General features: G+C 40.9%; 1 protein-coding gene across 1 annotated transcript in view; it reads right to left on the reverse strand.

Annotated features, from left to right (window-relative positions):
- Nucleotides 1-23,095, reverse strand: part of LOC133574603 (CMP-N-acetylneuraminate-beta-galactosamide-alpha-2,3-sialyltransferase 1-like) — a 37,569-nt gene that overhangs the window by 945 nt on the left and 13,529 nt on the right. The window contains exons 4-6 of the mRNA XM_061926785.2: nucleotides 16,976-17,143; nucleotides 1,074-1,119; nucleotides 874-993 (exon numbers count right to left, since the gene is read on the reverse strand). Coding sequence (XP_061782769.1) covers nucleotides 874-993; nucleotides 1,074-1,119; nucleotides 16,976-17,143 — 334 coding nt within the window. The remainder of the gene's footprint in view (nucleotides 1-873; nucleotides 994-1,073; nucleotides 1,120-16,975; nucleotides 17,144-23,095) is intronic.

The raw sequence follows: 23,095 nt of genomic DNA on the forward strand, positions 1-23,095 counted from the left end.
ATGTCGGCGTGTTAAGTTTTGCTCGTCTGCCGCCTGCAAACAGGCTGCAAGAGGGTTCACTCTTTGCACCTGGGAGCTTTTGTTCTACAGTGCAATGAAGTAAACGGGGTGAAGCCTCTTGTCAGTCAGCCACTCTTTTTGTCTCTGTGGGTAGAGGCGGGGAAGCTAGCATACACAAACCAAGAAGTTCAGCCTTGTAATGTAAACATAAGGCAACGTAGTAGAAATTATCTGGATTAACCCCAAAATTTAAGCATTTTTCTTTATCCCATTTCTGACATTTCTTGAACGTTTCATCAAAATTTGCCCATAACATTTTGTTTTTTTGCTAACCGACATTCATGTATAAATAATTTGATGTTTAGAGAATGTTACTGCACTTCAGTTGGGTTAGTGGTTGGGGTTACTTTCTAATGTGTAATAGTATACTGTGCTAGTAGTTAGTTAGTAGATTTTTTAATTTTCTGATAAGCCTAATTGGGGGGTGTTGAAATCACCATGTAAAATTGTTAACGCTAATCGGTAGCATGTATGTGGCATATCCAATATCGAGAGAGCACATTTTGAAAAGCGGAGCCTGATTGCACTATCAGGCATGCTTGCTTTGTTACCATGTAAAATTGTAACATATCCAGCTGAGTCTGCTATGCCCGCCAAGTGTTTGAGTCGGTGCTGGGTCACATGCAACATAGGGTATGGCGATATGGTACGGTTTGATTATACTTGGATGTGTTGAGTCCGACGCGTCTAAAAACATAAACGTTCCTGTAAGTGTTTCTTGGTGCACTGCTGCCCCCAAAAGCCATTGGTGGACTAACACCAGACCCTGACGATACAAAGCGTGAGGTGAATGAAGCGCAAACAGCAGCCTACCTCATCACACATCTGCAAACTGAGAACAAAGACAATGAATCCGGTGGACGGGTAGTAGCCTTTGTTCTTCATCCAGACTTGATCGGCGTAGATTATCATAGCGGGGTTGACGATCATCACCTGGGGGCACACTAGTCAATGATCAAAGGCACAAAACAAAAACATGGTGCAATACTTGATTGTTCACAGGCAGGCCTCACCAAGTCCTTGTTGCCTCGCTTTGCTGGGTTGTCCTGACCGTTTTCTCTGGAAAAGGTTGAGGTACAGTTAGGAATGGGTATCCTTCACATTTGAACTGATACTTTACCAATTGCCCGTGCCTGGGACTTTTTGCATGGTACCATACATTTTCGTTTTTTGATGTAACATTTAAAATGATCTGATTATGATAACTGCAGTTCAGTTGTTACGGCTTGTGTTCTTATTACATTTGAGTCTCATTTGCAATGCACTAGCAATTCCAAGACATTAGATGGAAGCACTGCACAGGATAGGTTCGGAAGTAGCTTTTCCCAGGAAGCTGACTGTTATGTTGCGCCCTACAAAGCATTCATACTGAAAGTATAGTGCTTATTGCACATTGGCTGTTTGATTGTAACGTGCTAATGCTAGCATGGCGATTTTGTAGTTTTCACCACCAAATTTGGAGCCGTTGAAATCGCCATGTAAAATCGCTAATGCTAAACGTAGCCAGTCTATGAAGTTCCAATGTAAATTAGCATCCAGCTAGCGCGTTTTGGAAGAGTAGAGCCTTACTTTACGTTTGCGCATTTTCTACCAAGCATACTTGCTTTGTTGGTGTTGAATTGCAACATTACTTAGTGGGTATTTGAACGCACCGTCACACATCGCTTAACTCCCTCATAGAGCAAATTACAAATATTCCAACACACACACACACACAGTAAAGCTGACTGTTATGTTGCGCCCTACAAAGCATTCCTATTGTAAGTATAGTCATGTTAGCACACATCGCTTAACTTCCTCATAAAGAAATTACAAATATTCCAACACACACACACACACATGCACACACACACACACACACACACACACACACACACACATACACACACACACACAGTAAGGCTGACTGTGTTATGTTGCGCCCTACTAAGCATTCATAATGTAAGTATAGTGCCCATTGCACATCGGCTGTTTGATTGTAACATGCTAATGCTAGCATGGCGATTGTAGTTTGCACCACCAAATTTGGCGGTATTGAAATCGCCATGTAAAATCGCTAATGACAAACGTAGCCAGTCTGCAGTTCCAATGTAAATTAGCATCCAGCTAGCGCGTTTTGGAAGAGTGGAGCCTTACTTTACGTTTGCGCATTTTCTACCAAGCATACTTGCTTTGTTGGTGTTGAATTGCAACATTACTTAGTGGGTATTTGAACGCACCGTCACACATCGCTTAACTCCCTCATAGAGCAAATTACAAATATTCCAACACACACACACACACACACACACACACACACACACACACACACACACACACACACACACACACACTCACACACACAGTAAAGTTTAGGATTTTGTACTGATAAAGTTTGCATTATGTTACCTCTCATCTCTTCAGTGTTATGTAATGTGTTGGCTGCTTGTATAGCCTGTGGTGTTAAGGGAGTATTTCCCCTACTTTGGGCAGAATGGAATGCTTCAGAAGTTACTGCTTTTGCCCCTTGGTTCAGCTTGAAGAAGATAAACACAATGAATACACCCTGCGTTATTTTATCTATGCACTCTAACTAGGGATGGGAATTGAAAACAGGTATTTAGCCAAACAGTTCTCCATCGATCCTTTTGGGTGGGGATCTCAAAATGGCGGAGCACGATTACATTTTACAAGAAAATATTGTAATAGCGCTACTTGAAATAATTATAAGGCTGCTGGTTCATCAAGAGAAGGACACGTGAGTAATATGCTGAAACATTTGAACACTCAGCATGCAAGAAGTATAAATGAAAGTTGCATTTTTGAACCGCTCTGATCTCATCCCAGCAGCAGTAACGCTAACACGCCATCTGGATACAACTAACACCTCCTATCACCTTAGCGCTATTATTTGTTGAATTGAAATGAATGACTTGTCATTTAGATGAGCATGACAAGAGACAGACTGTGACTGGCTCCGAGGCAGGCAGTTCCCGCTTCAGTTCACGTCTGCCGCTAGACAAATGTCACCAAGCAGCAACTAAGTTTGTGGTCAAAAGCTTGCATCTATTTGCTCTTTTGCTAATTTTCAGGAATTGAATGTTCAATTGTAGTCAAGAGAAAAATTGCATGTTTTCCTCCCACTAGATTTTCTCAGTCATTATATTGTTAGAATAATTATGTATACATTATCACACAACTCTTATGCTTAAGGGCCGTTGCTATAGTTATCAATTGTGCTGAAATTTTATTTTTCTTTGTGCAAAGCTGGCAATCCAAAAGATTGCAAACCAGTCTCGTATCAGTGTTTGATTCCAGAATGGGCCTGCTGACTGCCAAGGCCGAACATCGAGTACCGTGACACGGACAGAGCAGAGACAAGGCGAAATCACGACTGTCAGCACATTTGCATTTTTTGTATAATCATATATTGTGTCTAACTGGAGCTGTCGAGACAGCTTCAGTGATGTAACCAGGGACCTCCCAAATAAATACAGGAAGCACGTGTGCTGGACTTTTAGAACATAGTTTGGATCTGTAACTAGAGTACAGCCCAAAACACGTCTCTCCTCAATTGAGCAAAATTTAACTCTGTCTCTGCATGATTCCTTGCTTCTCGTCTGTTTAATAGATGTCATCAGTGTTTGAACCTGACAACTATTATACAGGTGAAACTCAAAAAGTTATAATATTGTGTAAAAGTCCATTCATGTCAGCAATTAACTTCAAATGTGAAACTATTATGTGATATAAACTCATTACATGCAATGTGAGATATGTCAAGCCTTTATTTGTTATCATTTTGATCATCATGACTTACATTTTTTGAAACCTCACATTTTCTGAGATTTTCAATCAATGGTGGCACCTTTTTATAACACTATTTTTACTAAGTTTGACTGTACTTTGCTTCGGAAATGCTACTACTGTAGGCTGCCACGATTAATCGATTCATTCGATGATTAAAAAAAAAGCTTAATTTTGAATTCTGCTACTTTGATTGTTTATTAAGAGTTACTAATAAAATAACAACAACCTCATAACGAATAACTATCCGTCCATCCATCCATTTTCTACCGCTTGTCCCTTTTTGGGGTCGCGGGGGGTGCTGGAGCCTATCCCAGCTGCACTCGGGTGGAAGGCGGGGTACACCCTGGACAAGTTGCCACCTCATCACAGGGCCAACACAGATAGACAACATTCACACTCACATTCACACACTAGGGCCAATTTAGTGTTGTCAATCAACCTAAACTAAAAAAAAATAAAAAAATCTAGATTGTTTGGTGCTTTAAATACGCAAACATAGTTTTCCCAAGGCTGCTGCAATGGAGCACTCATGCGACGTTTGTGTGTGTGTGCTGTGATCTGTGTGGCGGTGTTATTTTTTTACTCGTAATATACACATGGCAAGCAGAAAAAGTTGTTTATTTTAACTGTCTTCCCTAAAATATGCATGGAGGCTCTAAAGCAGGGGTCCTTAAACCGAATTTACCTGGGGGCCACTGGATGCAGAGTCTGGGTGAGGCTGGGCCGCAAGAAAAGATTTCTTAAAAAATGTTTTTGCATACTCCTCAGCATGTCTAGTTGTATAATGACGTTTCAAATTGTATTCCTTGTGCACCGCAACTTTCTCTGTGCAAATAAGACACGTCGGGGTGCCCCTGTGCTCAACAAAGGAATATTGCATCTCCCACTTTTCCTTGAATTGTCTTTGCTCATCACTAACCTTTCTCTTCACTGCAGGCTCCAGGTTATCAGGGACTGTTATTACTGACGGACAGGTGTCGCGGTGTGACTGCAGCCAGGCACGTAAGAAAACCCTCGTCTCCATGGCAAAGTTTCTGTCGCTTTCACTCATTTGCCGCTTTTCCACTAACGCAGGGGTATTTTGGACCCAAATGACAAAAATCGTCTCTGTCTGGAGCCGGAGGGAGGGGGGGTGGGCTCGCCGTGGAGTTTACAGTTACGGTAGCACAATTAGCCCAGAACGGGCTAACATCACGACTAATGTGTTACACGTCCGATTCACCCAGCGACTCTCTGTCGGAGTATCAGCGCTGGGGTCCAGTGCACCACAGTTTTGTATTGTCGCTCGCTCCTTCGGCGGAGTGCTTCGGAAGCTACCGGACCGCTCGTCTCCCCGGCCCCGGCCGGGGGAGGGAGCAAGAGAAAGAGACACACACAGTGACAGAGAGAGCTCGAGAGAGAGAGAGAGAGAGAGGGCGGGTCTAGTGGAAAAGCGGCAAAACGTTTCTCTGCTTGCATCACGTAAGTGACGTCAATGTTCGGCCCTCGAGAGCCATATACCACACCGTGATTGGTAGATTCCTTCAGCTCCGCACACAACGCTGTCAAACGCCATTCACATAAAACTTGCGGGTCGCACTAACATTAAAATTATAGCCGCAATTGGCCCGTGGGCCGCGAGTCTGAGACCCCTGCTCTAAAGTGTGTTTTATCCGATTATTCGATTAATCGAACAAACTAATTGATAGATTTCTCATTTACTAAAATAACCAACAGCTGTAGCCTTGATACTACTTTTTCAGCACACCGTTATCGTGGCAGAGAAAATGTCACAAGTGGGGCTACAGCTATCGATTATTTTAGTAATCGATTAATTAATTAGTTTGTTCGATTAATTGAGTAATTGGATGAACACACTTTTTAGCCTCAATGCGTATTTTAGGAAAACAAGTTCTTCTCGACATACACTTCATTCTTTTTTGCTAATAAATGCAAATACACATTAGAATTTCACTTTTAACATGTGGGCATTGATAAAATAAAATAAATCAGAATCTCTGCTGTTTCCTGCCACACACAGCACCCACACGCCACCGCTCTCATGTGCGCTCTATTGCAGCAGCAATGTGACAGCTATATTCACGTTTTTAACAATCTAAGCGTTACCTTTTTTTTATCGATTCTTATTAGCTACACTCATTAAACGATTAATCAAAACAACAAAATAAAAATCGAAGCTATTTTCGAATTGATTTATTCGGTTTAATTAATTCATGGTCACAGCCTTTGTCCCAAAAATTACAAAAGCCACAACAAATACAAATGTCACAATAAAACAACAAAGCCACAACACAATAACTCTACAACAAAACACGACAACTTTATGCCACATCACAACAATATCAAAGGGCAATGGAAGTGACAACAGACCAAGTGTGTCTGAGGTGTTGTGTTGTGGCTTTATATTGTTGTGTTGTGGCTTTATATTGCTGTGTTGTGACATTCGCAATCGCTCTGTTAAGGCTTTATATTTTTGTGTTGTGACTTCTGCAGTTGTTGCATTGTGGCTTTATATTTTTGTGTTGGGACTTCTGCAATTGTGTTATTGATTCATATTGTTGTGTTGTGACTTTTGCAATTGTTGAGTTGTGGCTTTATATTTTGGTGTTGTGACTTATGCAATTGTGGAGTTGTGGCTTTATATTGTTGTGTTGTGACTTTTTCAATTGTGTTGTGGCTTGGCTTTATATTATTGTGATGTGACTTTTGCAATATTTGTGTTAGGGCTTTAAATTGTCATTGTGACTTTTGCAATTGTTAAAGTTAAAGTACCAATGATTGTCACACACACACTAGGTGTGGCAAAATTATTCTCTGCATTTGACCCATCACCCTTGATCACCCCCTGGGAGGTGAGGGGAGCAGTGAGCAGTAGTGGTGGCCGCGCCCGGGAATAATATTTTGGTGATTTAACCCCCAATTCCAACCCTTGATGCTGAGTGCCAAGCAGGGAGGTAATGGGTCCCATTTTTATAGTCCTTGGTATGACTCGGCCGGGGTTTGAACTCACAACCTACCGATCTCAGGGCGGACACTCTAACCACTAGGCCACTGAGTAGGTAGGTCTGACGTTGCTCCGCCACCTTAGAAGATAGAATGTGATGTTGCATGTTTTTTGTGTGTATCAATGTTGAGCAAATAGTCCAAATGTAGCTTCATGTATCATTGAAAAAAAGTATTATTTTTTTAATTTCCATCCATCCATCCATTTTCTACCGCTTGTCCCTTTCAGGGTCGCGGGGGGTGCTGGAGCCTATCTCAGCTGCATCCGGGCGGAAGGCGGGGTACATGCTGGACAAGTCGCCGGTCCAACACAGATAGACAGACAACATTCACACTCACATTCACACACTAGCGCCAATTTAGTGTTGCCAATATCAGTTTTTGAAAATGTTTTTTCAATTTACTTAGATTAGTATTACTTATCCATGTATTTCACACATGCATACATATGAAAACCAACTACAAACCCCGTTTCCATATGAGTTGGGAAATTGTGTTAGATGTAAATAAAAACAGAATGCAATGATTTGCAAATCATTTTCAACCCATATTCAGTTGAATATGCTACAAAGACAACATATTTGATGTTCAAACTGATAAACATTTTTTTTTTTAGCAAATCATTAACTTTAGAATTTGATGCCAGCAACAAGTGACAAAGAAGTTGGGAAAGGTGGCAATAAATACTGATAAAGTTGGGGAATGCTCATCAAACACTTATTTGGAACATCCCACAGGTGTGCAGGCTAATTGGGGACAGGTGGGTGCCATGATTGGGTATAAAAACAGCTTCCCAAAAAATGCTCAGTCTTTCACAAGAAAGGATGGGGCGAGGTACACCCCTTTGTCCACAACTGCGTGAGCAAATAGTCAAACAGTTTAAGAACAACGTTTCTCAAAGTGCAATTGCAAGAAATTTAGGGATTTCAACATCTACGGTCCATAATATCATCAAAAGGTTCAGAGAATCTGGATAAATCACTCCACGTAAGCGGCATGGCCGGAAACCAACATTGAATGACCGTGACCTTCGATCCCTCAGACGGCACTGTATCAAAAAACTGTTAGAATAATTGTTTGTAAGTTATCACAAAAGAAACATTATATTGCATTATGTTCCTGATGAGAAGATGAAGGCTGTATTTCGAGGCTAAACAAGAGGAGGAAGGCTCGTGAAGCGCCACTGTGATTTCAGCACGGACAGATGGCAGGATGTGCTCAACTCCCGGACGAACTCTCTTTGAAGTGTTAAACGAACTCTCTTTGAAGTAATTCACAAACTCTCTTCCAACTATTTGGTCAACGCTGTTTACGACCCGCTGCCCCCTTGAAGTCACTGTGATCGGGAGACGGGAGGGGTTGTCCATTGTCCTCCAACACCTGCCCCAGCTGGATCCAGGAAGAGCCCAAGGCCGAGAGATCCTCTTCTTGGACTTCAAAGCGACCGAAAACAATGACTGTTTTACATACCTCCCAATTCCTGCTGTGACATATGTTGGTGCGTGAACATGGAACATCTGAATTAAAAGAGGAGACGAAGACCTTCTTCGTCAGAGCGTGCTAAGACACTGTAAGAGGTTACAGGTTGAAGCCGTCTCTCCTCAATTGAGTCCAAATTGAATTCTGTCTCTGTTTGATTCCTTGCCTTTTGTCTTGTGTAACAGATGTCCTGTGTTTGAACGTGACATCTAATTGGTCCTTCGAGCCGGATTCCAACACGTCTGACGATTCCAGCATGAGTGAGTGAAACCAGAGGACCATGGCAACCAAATCCTGATTGAGGAACTGGTTTTTCTTCATTTCGGGCTGGAATTGAAAGACTGACGGAAATCCGAGGACAACAGGAAGGAACGCAGAGAGCAGTGAGTACGTTTTAAATTGACGAAGAAAGAAACGACTAAGAAAAAGCGTGTGACGAGGGTTACGACGCATAGACAAACCCTGTAAATCCTAGGCTCTAACAGGTAAGAAAAAAGGCCAAAATCACTACAGGACGTCGGTGTCCGCGAAAACTGAAATACCCGAAATAAAATAAAATTCTAAAACTGAAGAGGCAAATATACTGCAGGTAAACGGAACCACGAAAACTGGAATCCGTAACATCCGTAAACAAATATACTAGGGGGAGGCGGAGCCCACAATAATTATTTGCAATATCCGTAAGCCATTATCCTGGGGACGTCGGAGTCCAACAGACCTAAAATGATCTATTCAGAATAAAAAACTGAATTTTGTCCGTAAAAAACAATAACCTGGAGGGCGACGGAGTCCACATGTAATATACATTGAAATTTCCGTAGATCAATATACTGAAAGGTGTGAATGTGAGAGTGTGTGGGAGTAATCGCCATTAGGCTATCACTCCATATGAAAGTTGTGAGAAGTAAATAGTGGGTTATTGTGGATGCTCTAGGCAAGACACCTCCACTGGGGAACCATCTCCAGTAGAAGCGACGTGTACCACAATAATAAATTAAACCACTATCTTACAACAAAAACAAAAGTAATCCTTATAAGTTTCGGCTCTGTAGGGGGCGACGGATTACTCCAAATTCTCAAAATGGAAAGAGGGACACAAGGAAACGCAGATCTAATATGGTCTATTACAATCTATTTAAACCAAAATAGAAGACAACAACCACAACGTCAGCGGTTACATGTTGGCGTTGTAGCAGAGAAGGGCATTTTGCAAGAAACTGTCCTGAAAAAAAAAAATAATAAAAAATTAAAAAAAAATTAACAATCAAAGTAACTCAGCATGACTGTTAAAAGACGACACCAATTAGTCATGTTGTCAGCGTATGCCATTGGTGGTAAGATCGCTGCAAATGTGTTTGTTTGTTTGTTAGTGTGTGTTTAAGTGTGTATCTTTCCAGGTACAAATTGTGTAAAAATCCCGGAGGTTCAAATAAAAATAAAAATAGGTTAAAGGAAAAAGCAAATAGGAGAATAATCTCAAAGTGCTAACGTGAGAGAAAAGTAAAAATAAATGAAGAAATGGGGAAAAATCAATAAGAATTAATGCAAAATGTAACACTTTGGAGAACTGATTAAAAAAAAAGAGAGAAAAAAGAATTAATAGAAGGAGTACAGCTACCAGCTAAAATAGCAATATGCAAATGTGCGACACACACCAAAGGAACAGACACAGTATCAATAGGAAATGTGTTTGCTGACAAAACAGCAAAACAAGCAACAGAAAAGGAAATACATATTTCAAACTACAAACTAGCGCATGATATACTGAAAGATATGCAACAACAAAGTACTCCAAAAGAAAAAGATAAATGGATACACATTTGATTTTGATAATGAAGTGCATCCAAAGACTCATACATTTAAGCATATCAAGGATTCTTCCAATATTATAGTGAGGAACAACTTGATGACGTAGGCATAGAAAATACATTTTCTTTGATTCATTTTAATTGTAGAAGTCTACCAAAACACTTTTCTAAAATCAAAAATGTTTTGGAGTCGCTTAAAGGTAGATTTAAGGTAATTGCTTTATCTGAAACATGGATAAAGAAAGGCAAGGAGGTTGATCTGAAATTAAAGGACTATGATCTGTATGTCACTAGCAGAGACAATAGGACTGGAGGAGGGGTGGCCCTCTATGTATATAATGAACTAAATGCAGACCAGTTAAATGTATGATAATGGCCATACATGTGTTAATGGGGGTGTGTAGCTGTTGAGATAGAATTAGAACAAAACAGAAACATTGTTGTTACATGTGTATATAGAAAACCAGGATCAAAAGTGGAAATCTTTATGGATAAATTAGAGGAAATGATTAATGGTCTAAATAAAAATAGGACTATCGTAATTTGTGGAGATTATAATATTGATCTTCTAAAGGTAGATTCACATAAACAAACATCAGATTTTGTAGAGATATTATATGAAAAAGGGCTGTACCCATTAATTACAAAGCCTAGTAGAGTAACCACAACTAGTGCAACCTTAATAGACAAAATCTTTACAAATGTTTTAGGGAATCACATCACTACTGGGTTAGTGATAAATGACATAAGTGATCATCTGCCTATATTTGCAATATTTGACTATCAATTCCCTAAAAGAGCATATCATCAAATACTTAAGAGGAAAAGAAGTGTCAATCATATTAACAACTTCAGGTATGACCTATTAAAACAAGAGTGGGAAGAGGTGTATACAGACGATATAAACACGGTCTATGATTCTTTTCGTAAACATTATATTACTCTGTATAACAAGCATTGTCCTGAGGTTCCATGCAGATCTAAACAAAGGCAAAATAATGCACCTTGGATGATAAACAGTTTGAAAAATGCATGTAAAAAGAAAAATAGATTTTGTAAGGCGTTTATCAAATCAAGAACAGAGAATGCTGAAAAACGCTGTAAGAACTACAAAAACAAGTTGACCAATATATTGAGACAAGCAATGAAAGGAATACAAAGAAATTATGAGGATGATGTTGAACAAAAAAGACATCTATGTATGTCCAGACAATAAACCAATCTTACAAAGAAAAATCGGTATAAGTGAGCAGCAATATTGAGCCAAGGTTGAACTCATGGCTCAACAGGAGGGATATGAATGCCCTTATACAGAAGTACTATACTTCCTATAGTTTAATTCTTATAAAAAAAAATTGTATAAAACATCTATGCAATTAACTAAATAAGAGTGAAGGAAAACATTATTGTCTGGTCATAGTAGATGCATTTTCAAAGTAGTTAGAAATATTTCCTAAAGGAAAAGCAGATGTGCTGACAGTAGCAAAAGCATTATGCAAATATTTAGTAAAAATGTACATTAACATTACAAGTACAACAGGACTAACACCATTTGAAAGATAGTGGAAAGACCAACCTGGGTACACTTAGTACATTGTAAAAAGGTAATTTCTGTTGAATCATCCAATAAGGAAAGGGAAGCAAAGTCTGGTAATAGTGTGGACGCACACGATGACTAGAGTTTGAGCCAAACCACTGACCTTGGTAGAGGAGTGAATCAGCAGAAATGACACCCCAATGGCTCAGACGGTCCATAACATATGGGTTAACGATATTGGTACTGGTCGGCCCTGCCCCCTAATATGGTTCACTTGGGAATCTGAGGAAAATGTAGAACTCAGGAAACAAAATGATACTGCAACCATAGTAAACCCAAACCACTGGCAGAATCAAGAAGTAAAATACACTCACAGGGGAGGTCGTATTAGAAGACGGGCAATGGGAGGATTCGGAGTAACCCCATTAGTGGAAAAAAAAAAAATGCCAGAAAAACAGTAATGGGAAAAAGTATTTGGGATTGTATTTAAAAAGGTCATATAATGGAAAAAAAGTATTTGGAATTGTATTTGTGTTATCAAAGGGACATGTTAACTAGCACACTACAAATTCCACTGTGACAAAGTTGTAAGCATACCATTTGATGGTGTGTCAAAGTTTGTTAATAATTGGTTCCTGTTTTGGTAATTAATTTGTTCCTTATGGCGGAGCAAGTGGGAAAGGCTACAAAAACTGATTTTGTTGTATGTATAAGCCCAGACAATTACTCAAGATGAGTCAAAAAAAAAAAGTTGAATTGAAGTAATGAGCAAAACAAAATTGACCCTGTAGCTAAAGAGACAAAACAGAAACCAATATTTGATAAATATGTGAAAGAAGCTAATTATACCTGCATTAACATGCAAGACTCTGTACAACAGTTAGGAAACGTATCATCAGATAACTGCATACACATAGTAAAAGTATCAATATTTGTACAAGAATTGTTAACACGCCTGAACAGTTTGATATCTGAACATTGGAAAATAATTAGACATGATGTAAACTGGCAAAGTGTTGTAGATCCAACTTATATTGATGGGTGTCCAAGAGGTGTATCTGACGACTATAAATTGGTAAATCAAGTTGCAGCTGAATTTGAATCATCCGTCTACTGGTGGTGTACGATTAACAAGAATGTTGACAGAATAAACTATGTCCACTACAACGTACAGAGATTGGGAAATTGGACACAGGCCGGACTTGAAGCAGTCGCTGATCAACGCCGCCACCTTCCTTATGGCCTTTCAAAACCGTATGGCGCTAGACATGTTGTTAGCGGAAAGAGGGGGTGTGTGCGCAATATTTGGTGAACAGTGTTGCACGTTCATACCAAACAACACCGACGCAGAAGGTAGCCTGACCAAAGCACTGGAAGGCCTTCGCACCCTCAACGGTAAAATGAAAGAGCACTCAGGCATAGATACATCTATGTGGGATGGGTGGATGGACGGTTTCGGCAAATACAAGTCTTTGGTATCATCAATTCTAGTATCTATGGCTGTGTTTGTAGCAATACTGACGTTGTGTGGATGTTGTTGTATTCCCTGTCTGCGTTCTCTGCTTAACCGTCTGATTACCACAGCGATTAGCCCAGCAGATGATAAAGCTGTTCAGATGCACCTCCTGGCGGACGATAAGGAAGATGAATCTGATGATGGGGATACCTACCTGGATGGTGTTCCTGATCTGTTTCCAGACCCGAGTAACGATGAGAAAAATTGATGTTGAACTCTGAGTGTAAACATAACTTTGTCGTCAGGAAATTAACCATTAACTGAAAATTGCAAGAAAAAGTTATTAGGGATAAGGAGATTATGGGAACGTTTTTGCGATAAACAGGGGGGAATTGTTAGAATAATTGTTTGTAAGTTATCACACAAGAAACATTATATTGCATTATGTTCCTGATGAGAAGATGAAGGCTGTATTTCGAGGCTAAACAAGAGGAGGAAGGCTCGTGAAGCGCCACTGTGATTTCAGCACGGACAGATGGCAAAAAATGCTCAGTCTTTCACAAGAAAGGATGGGGCGAGGTACACCCCTTTGTCCACAACTGCGTGAGCAAATAGTCAAACAGTTTAAGAACAACGTTTCTCAAAGTGCAATTGCAAGAAATTTAGGGATTTCAACATCTACGGTCCATAATATCATCAAAAGGTTCAGAGAATCTGGATAAATCACTCCACGTAAGCGGCATGGCCGGAAACCAACATTGAATGACCGTGACCTTCGATCCCTCAGACGGCACTGTATCAAAAAACTGTTAGAATAATTGTTTGTAAGTTATCACAAAAGAAACATTATATTGCATTACCGTATTTTCCGCACTATAAGGCGCACCGGATTATTAGCCGCACCTTCTATGAGTTACATATTTCATAATTTTGTCCACCAATAAGCCGCCCCGGACTAAAAGCCGCGCCTACGCTGCGCTAAAGTGAATGTCAAAAAAACGCTGCGCTAAAGTGAATGTCAAAAAAACAGTCAGATAGTTCAGTCAAACTTTAATAATATATTGAAAACCAGCGTTCTAACAACTCTGTCCCAAAATGTACGCAAATGTGCAATCACAAACATAGTAAAATTCAAAATGGTGTAGAGCAATAAATAGCAACATAATGTTGCTCGAACGTTAATGTCACAACACACAAAATAAACATAGCGCTCACCTTCTGAAGTTATTCTTCATTCGTAAATCCTTCGAATTCTTCGTCTTCGGTGTCCGAATTGAAAAGGGGATCCAAAAATGGCCGGTTCCGTCTCGTAGAAGTCATCGGGAGTCAGTGTCGCTGTTGTTGTGCAGCAGTTCTGTGAATCCTGCCTTCCGGAAAGCTCGGACCACAGTTGTGACCGAAACTATCTGCCCAGGCATTTACGATCCACTGGCAGATGTTGGCGTATGTCGACCGGCGCTATCTGCCCGTCTTAGTGAAGGTGTGTTCGCCTTCGGAGCTGTGTGAAAAAAGCCACCCGGCCTCTTCGCGTAAACTTCCCTTAACCACTCGCTCATCTTTTCTTCATCCATCCATCCCTTCGAGTTAGCTTTTATGATGACGCCGGCTGGAAAGGTCTCTTTTGGATGGGTGGAAGTTAGCATGGCAAGCTAGAACCACAGTGAAGGATGACTCCTCATTCCCTGTGGTGCGAATATTCACCGTACGTGCTCCCGTTCCACAGTGCAGTTCACAGGAATATCAGTTGCTGTGAAATACGGTAGTAATCCGTGTGCGGATGGAGAGATTGCGTCTTTTTATGATCCGGATCCTTGTCGCGTAGTAGGAGCCATTTTGTGGTCTTTACAGATGTAAACAGGAAATGAAACGTACGGTGATATCCGCGCGTTTTTTCTTCTTCTTCCGGGGGCGGGTGAAGCGCTTCCTGTTCTATGGGGGCGGGTGAAGCGCTTCCTGTTCTATGGGGGCGGGTGCTTTCCTTGGCGGTTGCTTGCGTAGAAGAAGAAGCGCTTCCTGTTCTACCGGGAAAAAAGATGGCGGCTGTTTACCGAAGTTGCGAGACCGAAACTTTATGAAAATGAATCGTAATAAAGCGCACCGGGTTATTAGGCGCACTGTCAGCTTTTGAGAAAAATTGTGGTTTTTAGGTGCGCCTTATAGTGCGGAAAATACGGTATGTTCCTGATGAGAAGATGAAGGCTGTATTTCGAGGCTAAACAAGAGGAGGAAGGCTCGTGAAGCGCCACTGTGATTTCAGCACGGACAGATGGCAGGATGTGCTCAACTCCCGGACGAACTCTCTTTGAAGTGTTAAACGAACTCTCTTTGAAGTAATTCACAAACTCTCTTCCAACTATTGTTTACGACCCGCTGCCCCCTTGAAGTCACTGTGGTCGGGAGACGGGAGGGGTTGTCCATTGTCCTCCAACACCTGCCCCAGCTGCATCCAGGAAGAGCCCAAGGCCGAGAGATCCTCTTCTTGGACTTCAAAGCGACCGAAAACAATGACTGTTTTACATACCTCCCAATTCCTGCTGTGACATATGTTGGTGCGTGAACATGGAACATCTGAATTAAAAGAGGAGACGAAGACCTTCTTCGTCAGAGCGTGCTAAGACACTGTAAGAGGTTACAGGTTGAAGCCGTCTCTCCTCAATTGAGTCCAAATTGAATTCTGTCTCTGTTTGATTCCTTGCCTTTTGTCTTGTGTAACAGATGTCCTGTGTTTGAACGTGACAAAAACGACATCAATCTCTAAAGGATATCACCACATGGGCTCAGAAACACTTCAGAAAACCACTGTCACTAAAAACAGTTCGTCGCTACATCTGTAAGTGCAAAATAAAGCTCTACTATGCAAAGCGAAATGCCATTTATCAACAACATCCAGAAACGCCGCCAGCTTCTCTGGGCCCGAGATCATCTAAGATGGACTCATGCAAAGTGGAAAAGTGTTCTGTGGTCTGACAAGTCCACATTTCAAATTGTTTTTGGAAATATTCGACATCGTAACATCCGGACCAAAGGGGAAGCGAACCATCCAGACGGTTATCGACGCAAAGTTGAAAAGCCAGCATCTGTGATGGTATGGGGGTGCATTAGTGCCCAAGGCATTGGTATCTTACACATCTGTGAAGGCACCATTAATGCTGAAAGGTACATACAGGTTTTGGAACAACATATGCTGCCATCTAAGCGCCGTCTTTTTCATGGACGCCCCTGCTTTTTTCAGCAAGACAATGCCAAGCCACATTCAGCACGTGTTACAACAGCGTGGCTTTGTAAAAAAAAGAGTGCGGGTACTTTCCTGGCCCACCTGCAGTCCAGACCTGTCTCCCATCAAAAATGTGTGGCGTATTATGAAGCGCAAAATACGAGAGCGGAGACCCTGGACTGTTGAACGACTGAAGCTCTACATAAAACATGAATGGGAAATAATTCCACTTTCAAAGCTTCAACAATTAGTTTCCTCAGTTCCCAATCGTTTATTGAGAGTTGTTAAAAGAAAAGGCCATGTAACACAGTGGTGAACATGCCCTTTCCCAACTACTTTGGCACGTGTTGCAGCCATGAAATTCTAAGTTAATTATTATTTGCAAAAAAAAAAAAAGTTTATGAGTTTGAACATCAAATATCTTGTCTTTGTCGTGCATTCAATTGAATATGGGTTGAAAAGGATTTCCAAATCATTGTATTCCATTTATATTTACATCTAACACAATTTCCCAACTCATATGGAAACAGGGTTTGTAGTTCATGAAATGTCGATAGATATGTGTATAATTTCCTTTTTGTTGGTCAAAATGTAAGCGTCACATAAATGTGAGAGGGTCAACAAGTTACCTGGGAGTAAAGGTACTGAGCAGCCACAGGATGTCCCGGACACTAAATGGTATGAAGACAAGATGTGTGGTGTTGTCCAAATGTGGGGCGCTCTCAGGATACATGGCGTGATGAGTCGTCTTGCTGCCCACGTCTGTCTCGTGGCCTTTGGTGCGCCCTCTGTTCATTCTAGTCAATACATCAGTCATTAAAGGAAAACTGCATTTTTCACCCCACCATCCACAATCTTTATGTGGGACAAGCAACATCGTACCGTATTTTTCGGATTATAAATCGCTCCGGAGTATAAGTCGCACTAGAGCAGACCTGGGCAATATAAGGGGGCCACATGCGGCCTGTTAAGCTTTTCAATCTGGCCCGCCGGACATTCCCAAATAATTTTTTTAGATCTTTAAAGGGGAACATTATCACCAGACCTATATAAGCGTCAATATATACCTTGATGTTGCAGAAGAAAGACCATATATTTTTTTTACCGATTTCCTAACTCTAAATGGGTGAATTTTGGCGAATTAAACGCCTTTCTATTATTCACATCGGGAAGCAATCCGCCATTTTCTCAAACACCGAGTCAAATCAGCTCTGTTATTTTCCGTTTTTTCGACTGTTTTCCGTACCTTGGAGACATCATGCCTCGTCGGTGTGTTGTCGGAGGGTGTAACAACACGAACAGGGACGGATTCAAGTTGCACCAGTGGCCCAAAGATGCGAAAGTGGCAAGAAATTGGACGTTTGTTCCGCACACTTTACCGACGAAAGCTATGCTACGACAGAGATGGCAAGAATGTGTGGATATCCTGCGACACTCAAAGCAGATGCATTTCCAACGATAAAGTCAAAGAAATCTGCCGCCAGACCCCCATGGAATCTGCCGGAGTGTGTGAGCAATTCAGGGACAAAGGACCTCGCTAGCACGGCAAGCAATGGCGGCAGTTTGTTCCCGCAGACGAGCGAGCTAAACCCCCTGGATGTCTTGGCTCACACCGTCCCTTATGCCACCGAAGATGATCAAGAGAAGAATATCGACCCTAGCTTCCCTGGCCTGCTGACATGAGGGTATGTCTACAGAATATATTAATTGATGAAAATTGGGCTATCTGCACTCTCAAAGTGCATGTTGTTGCCAAATGTATTTCATATGCTGTAAACCTAGTTCATAGTTGTTAGTTTCCTTTAATGCCAAACAAACACATACCAATCGTTGGTTAGAAGGCGATCGCCGAATTTGTCCTCGCTTTCTCCCGTGTCGCTGGCTGTCGTGTCGTTTTCGTCAGTTTCGCTTGCATACGGTTCAAACCGATATGGCTCAATAGTTTCAGTTTCTTCTTCAATTTCGTTTTCGCTACCTGCCTCCACACTACAACCATCCGTTTCAATACATTCGTAATCTGTTGAATCGCTTAAGCCGCTGAAATCAGAGTCTGAATCCGAGCTAATGTCGCTATAGCTTGCTGTTCTTTCCGCCATGTTTGTTTGTGTTGGCTTCACTGTGTGACGTCACAGGAAAATGGACGGGTGTATATAACAATGGTTAAAATCAGGCACTTTGAAGCTTTTTTTAGGGATATTGCGTGATGGGTAAAATTTTGAAAAAAACTTCGAAAAATATAATAAGCCGCTGGGAACTGATTTTTAATGTTTTTAACCCTTCTGAAATTGTGATAATGTTCCCCTTTAAGATGGAAAGTGTAGCTGCCATTATGATGTGCAGTGATGTTTTCTAATGACCGTAAGTCTTGAACTATACAAAGTATTTCAATGGTTGAAATCTGCGCTTTTGCATGATATACTAGTTACTATGGTAATCTAATTAGTTACTATGTAATCTAAGTCACAGCAGCTCAGATGAGGCACCAAGCAGTGTGGGTGGGGAGCGTTTCCACAGAGTGTTTCCAGAGTGTCAGCCTGAAATGCAGGTGTCAGGGACAGACGTGGAAGGAAATTTTTTACCGCAAAGTTCTAAAGCTTAAATTAGATTGTAGGTGTGTTTTTTTTTTTTACCCTTCACGTTCATGTTTCGCTGTGTTTGTTGCATTTTTTTGTGTTTCGCTTTATTATAAAATATGTCGATCGAGAGGGGGTGTGACGTTCATACGTTGTAAAATTTCAGTGTTTTATCGTTCATAGTTAATATTGTAAATCCCACATTCCTTATTTTCATGTACATTCTGGGTGTCTCATTTAGTATAAAAATGTAAAATTGCATTCCGTTTTTTAAGGCGGCCTGTCATAAAGTTTTTAGCATTCAATCAGACATTATTGTGAGGTTTTGTATTAGTGTTCCTAAAAATAGACATACCGGCCCCCAGACACATTTTTCTCTCTAAATTTGGCCCCCGAGTCAAAATAATTGCCCAGGCCTGCCCTAGAGTATAAATCGCATTTTTTGGGGACATAATACGATAAAATCCAACTGTACGGTTGACAAGCCTCTCCCGGCAGCACGTTGTTCAAACACCCATTTGTGAATTCGTTCCTCGAGCTGTGGCCACCTAGCTTTTAGCCCGTGATTAGCTTTTTTAGTTTTCTTCATTTCAGTAAGAGTAGCCTCCGCTTTTCGCCAGTCCCTTACAAGTTTCTCGCTTACTCTAAACTTTCTTTCTACTGCTCGATTGCCGTTTTCCGCTGCATATTTCACTACTTCCAGCTTGTAACCTGCAGTATATGATTTCCTTTTCGGTGCCATTTTTGTTCAGCCCTTCTCAGTTTTTATAAGTTACCGCCAATGTTGAAATGATCAATTTTCATAGGTACGGAAGTAGTAGCAGGTAGCATCTTTTTTTTCACAATGCACTTCTGCCATGCCAAATTTTTATTGGATGACGTGTGTGTGTGACGATTGCTGATATACACCTAGTCTCTTACGTGAATGAGATAAATATTATTTGATATTTTATGGTAATGTGTTAATAATTTCACACATAAGTCGCTCCTGAGTATAAATCGCACCCCCGGCCAAACTATGAAAAAAACTGCGATTTATTATCCGAAAAATACGGTAATAGACATTCACCGAATTCGCCTATGAAGCACTCTAGAATCCTAAAACCTCCATCAAGGTTTTACATACATGACGTAAGTATATATGTATTGTAGTAACAGGCACATTTATAATAACATAGAAAATTTACGTATTTTTGTAAATTTAAGCATTGCAGAAACTTTTTTTGTGACCGCATTGTTTCACAGTGCATGCAATGAACGCTATTTCTTTAAAGGGAAACTATACATTTTGAACAATTTTCATACTTGCCAACCCTCCCGAATTTTACGGGAGACTCCTGAATTTCAGTGCCTCTCCCGGGACAACCATTCTTCCGAATTTCTCCCGATTTCCAGCCGGACTTAAGGCACGCCCCCTCCAGGTCCGTGCGGACCTGAGTGAGGACAGCCTGTCGTCACGTCCACAGAACACTATAACGTATAGTGTTCTGTGGTTACTTTTTGGTTGGCCAACAGTTTACGTTGTATTGCGCACCCTGACGGCAAGTGTGGGAGTCGGTTCTAAAGTATGAAGTAAAGAGACGTAACTTCGTCACCTCGCCTGGTTATTGACACCAACCCAGAATATTACACTGCCCATACCTACGCTCCTTCAAAGGCTGTGCTACTGACTGAAAAGCATTGCACTTTCAAATACAACAATGAGTAGAGGGGTGTTATGTGTGTGTATATGTGTAAATAAATGTACTAGGGATGTCCCGATCTAGGTTTTTGCACTTCCGATCCGATACCGATATTGTTTTTGCACTTCCGATCTGGTCTATCCGAGCATGTATTAAAGTTTAAAGTTATTTAGCCTACTTAGTTGTCAGAATCATGTTGAAAAGGGTTTTAGTACTCTTGATAACAACTAGCCAGCTGAATTAGGGGAGTTTGAATAATACACAATGGTTGGTAACAAGAAACTGACCTGTTTATTCAAGGATAAACACAAAATAGACAAAATTATACATGACAAACAGAAATGGCATCATTGAACTAGGGCTGGGCGATATGGCCTTTTTTTAATATTGGGATATTTTAAGGCCATATCGCGATACACAATATATATCTCGATATTTTGCCTTAGCCTTGAATGAACACTTGATGCATATAATCACAGCAGTATGATGATTCTATGTGTCTACATTAAAACATTCTTCTTCATACTGCATTAATATATGCTACTTTTAAACTTTCATGCAGAGAAGGAAATCACAACTTAAAAAAATCACTATTTTTTTCATACGGTGTTGATCTGGAAATGTTTGACCCGGCATTTTGATGGTGTGGGCGTGTGGCACCGAACGGAGATAAGCGTCTCGACAGACGTTACAATATTTGAACAATGATGACGAAAACTGTTTTCTCTGTCGTGTCCGTGTGTCGAAAATTGTTATGCGCTTATTTTTTTATTTGATTTTGTGCGTGGCATAGATTTCCCGTGCGCAGAGGACGCTTGAGCAGTGCGAAATTGCACAGGCGCGCACCTTAGCGGGAACGTTGGTCACACGGCTGCGCTAGCATCACAGCTAACGTTAGCTATGCTGCTACCTCTCTGCTGGGAGAGGACGTATACGTATGTGACGTATGACGTGACAGTATGTGACGTATGACGTGACAGTATGTGACATGTGTAAGAAGGTGCGCTTGCTGTCTGTGAGAGGGAGACACAGGAAAGAGTGAGAAGAGCCTGTCGTGTAATGCCAGCAGCTAAAAGCAACAGAATCCACAGACCTGTGGATGTGTTGAAGGTGTGCTGGAAAATGCAGAACGGAAATTAGGGAGCAGCAGAAAATTGGAATGTATTATTTAAATCGGTGCGTTGGAAAACACGGACCGGAGTTTTTTTTTTTAAACTGGATCTGGATCGGCATTTTCCCATGCCTTGCCGATACGCATTTTTTGGCAAATATCGGCGGCCGATCCGCTTCAAATATCGGATCGGGACATCCCTAAAATGTACACTGAAATTCAAGTATTTAATTTATTTACATATATATATATATATATATATATATATATATATATATATATATATATATATATATATATATATATATATATATATATCAGTGACGTGCGGTGAGGTTGATGGCTGGTGAGACACTGACTTCATCACAGTTAGATTTACAAACATATGAACCCTAAAGAGTATCTTATTCACCATTTGATTGGCAGCAGTTAACGGGTTATGTTTAAAAGCTCATACCAGCATTCTTCCCTGCTTGGCACTCAGCATCAAGGGTTGGAATTGGGGGTTAAATCACCAAAAATTATTCACAGGCGCGGCGCCGCTGCTGCCCACTGCTCCCCTCACCTCCCAGGGGGTGAACAAGGGGATGGGTCAAATGCAGAGGACAAATTTCACCACACCTAGTGTGTGTGTGACAATCATTGGTACTTTAACTTAACTTTAACTTTACACATACAAACTGTAGCACACAAAAAAGCACATTTAATAAAAAAATGTTTTATGGTCTTACCTTTACTTATAAATGAAGTCCATGCGCCGCTGTTGTGCTGGATTAATGAACCCCCTGACGGGAGTGTTATATCAACTAAAGCCCTCACTTCAACTTTCCACGTGCAAGATTGAATCTATTTAAAAAAGTGTAACCGAGGGTTTACAAATGTCGCCTATACTGTATGAAACTACAAAATAACAAACACGGAGGCTCCAGTTTACACGAGGACCACTTTATTTACGTTCTTTCAAAAACCTGCGCTCCACTCCAACGTGTCATCACTTCCGCTCTTAGCGCCTTCAAAATAAGAGCTCAAGGCATATACTGTATAACAGCGCATAACAGGAACTTAACATCACAAAGAGAAAAGCCCATAAAAATAGGTTACAAAAGTTATTTAATAAGAAGCCAAAAAGTGCAAAAACAATAATGTTCGTGTTGGAGGAGTTGTGAATTAGGTACACCTGCAATCTGCAGGTGTATCTAATGTTGTGGCCCTGCAGTCATTCACAACTCCTCCAACACAAACATTATTGTTTTTGCACTTTTTGGCTTCTTATGAAATAACTTTTTTAAATAGATTCAATCTTGCACGTGGAAAGTTTAAGTGTGGGCTTTAGTTGATATAACACTCCCGTCAGAGGGTGCAAATTCTACGGCGGGGGTGCAG

The sequence above is a fragment of the Nerophis lumbriciformis genome, linkage group LG32 (assembly GCF_033978685.3).
Source record: "Nerophis lumbriciformis linkage group LG32, RoL_Nlum_v2.1, whole genome shotgun sequence".
Lineage (NCBI taxonomy): Eukaryota > Metazoa > Chordata > Actinopteri > Syngnathiformes > Syngnathidae > Nerophis > Nerophis lumbriciformis.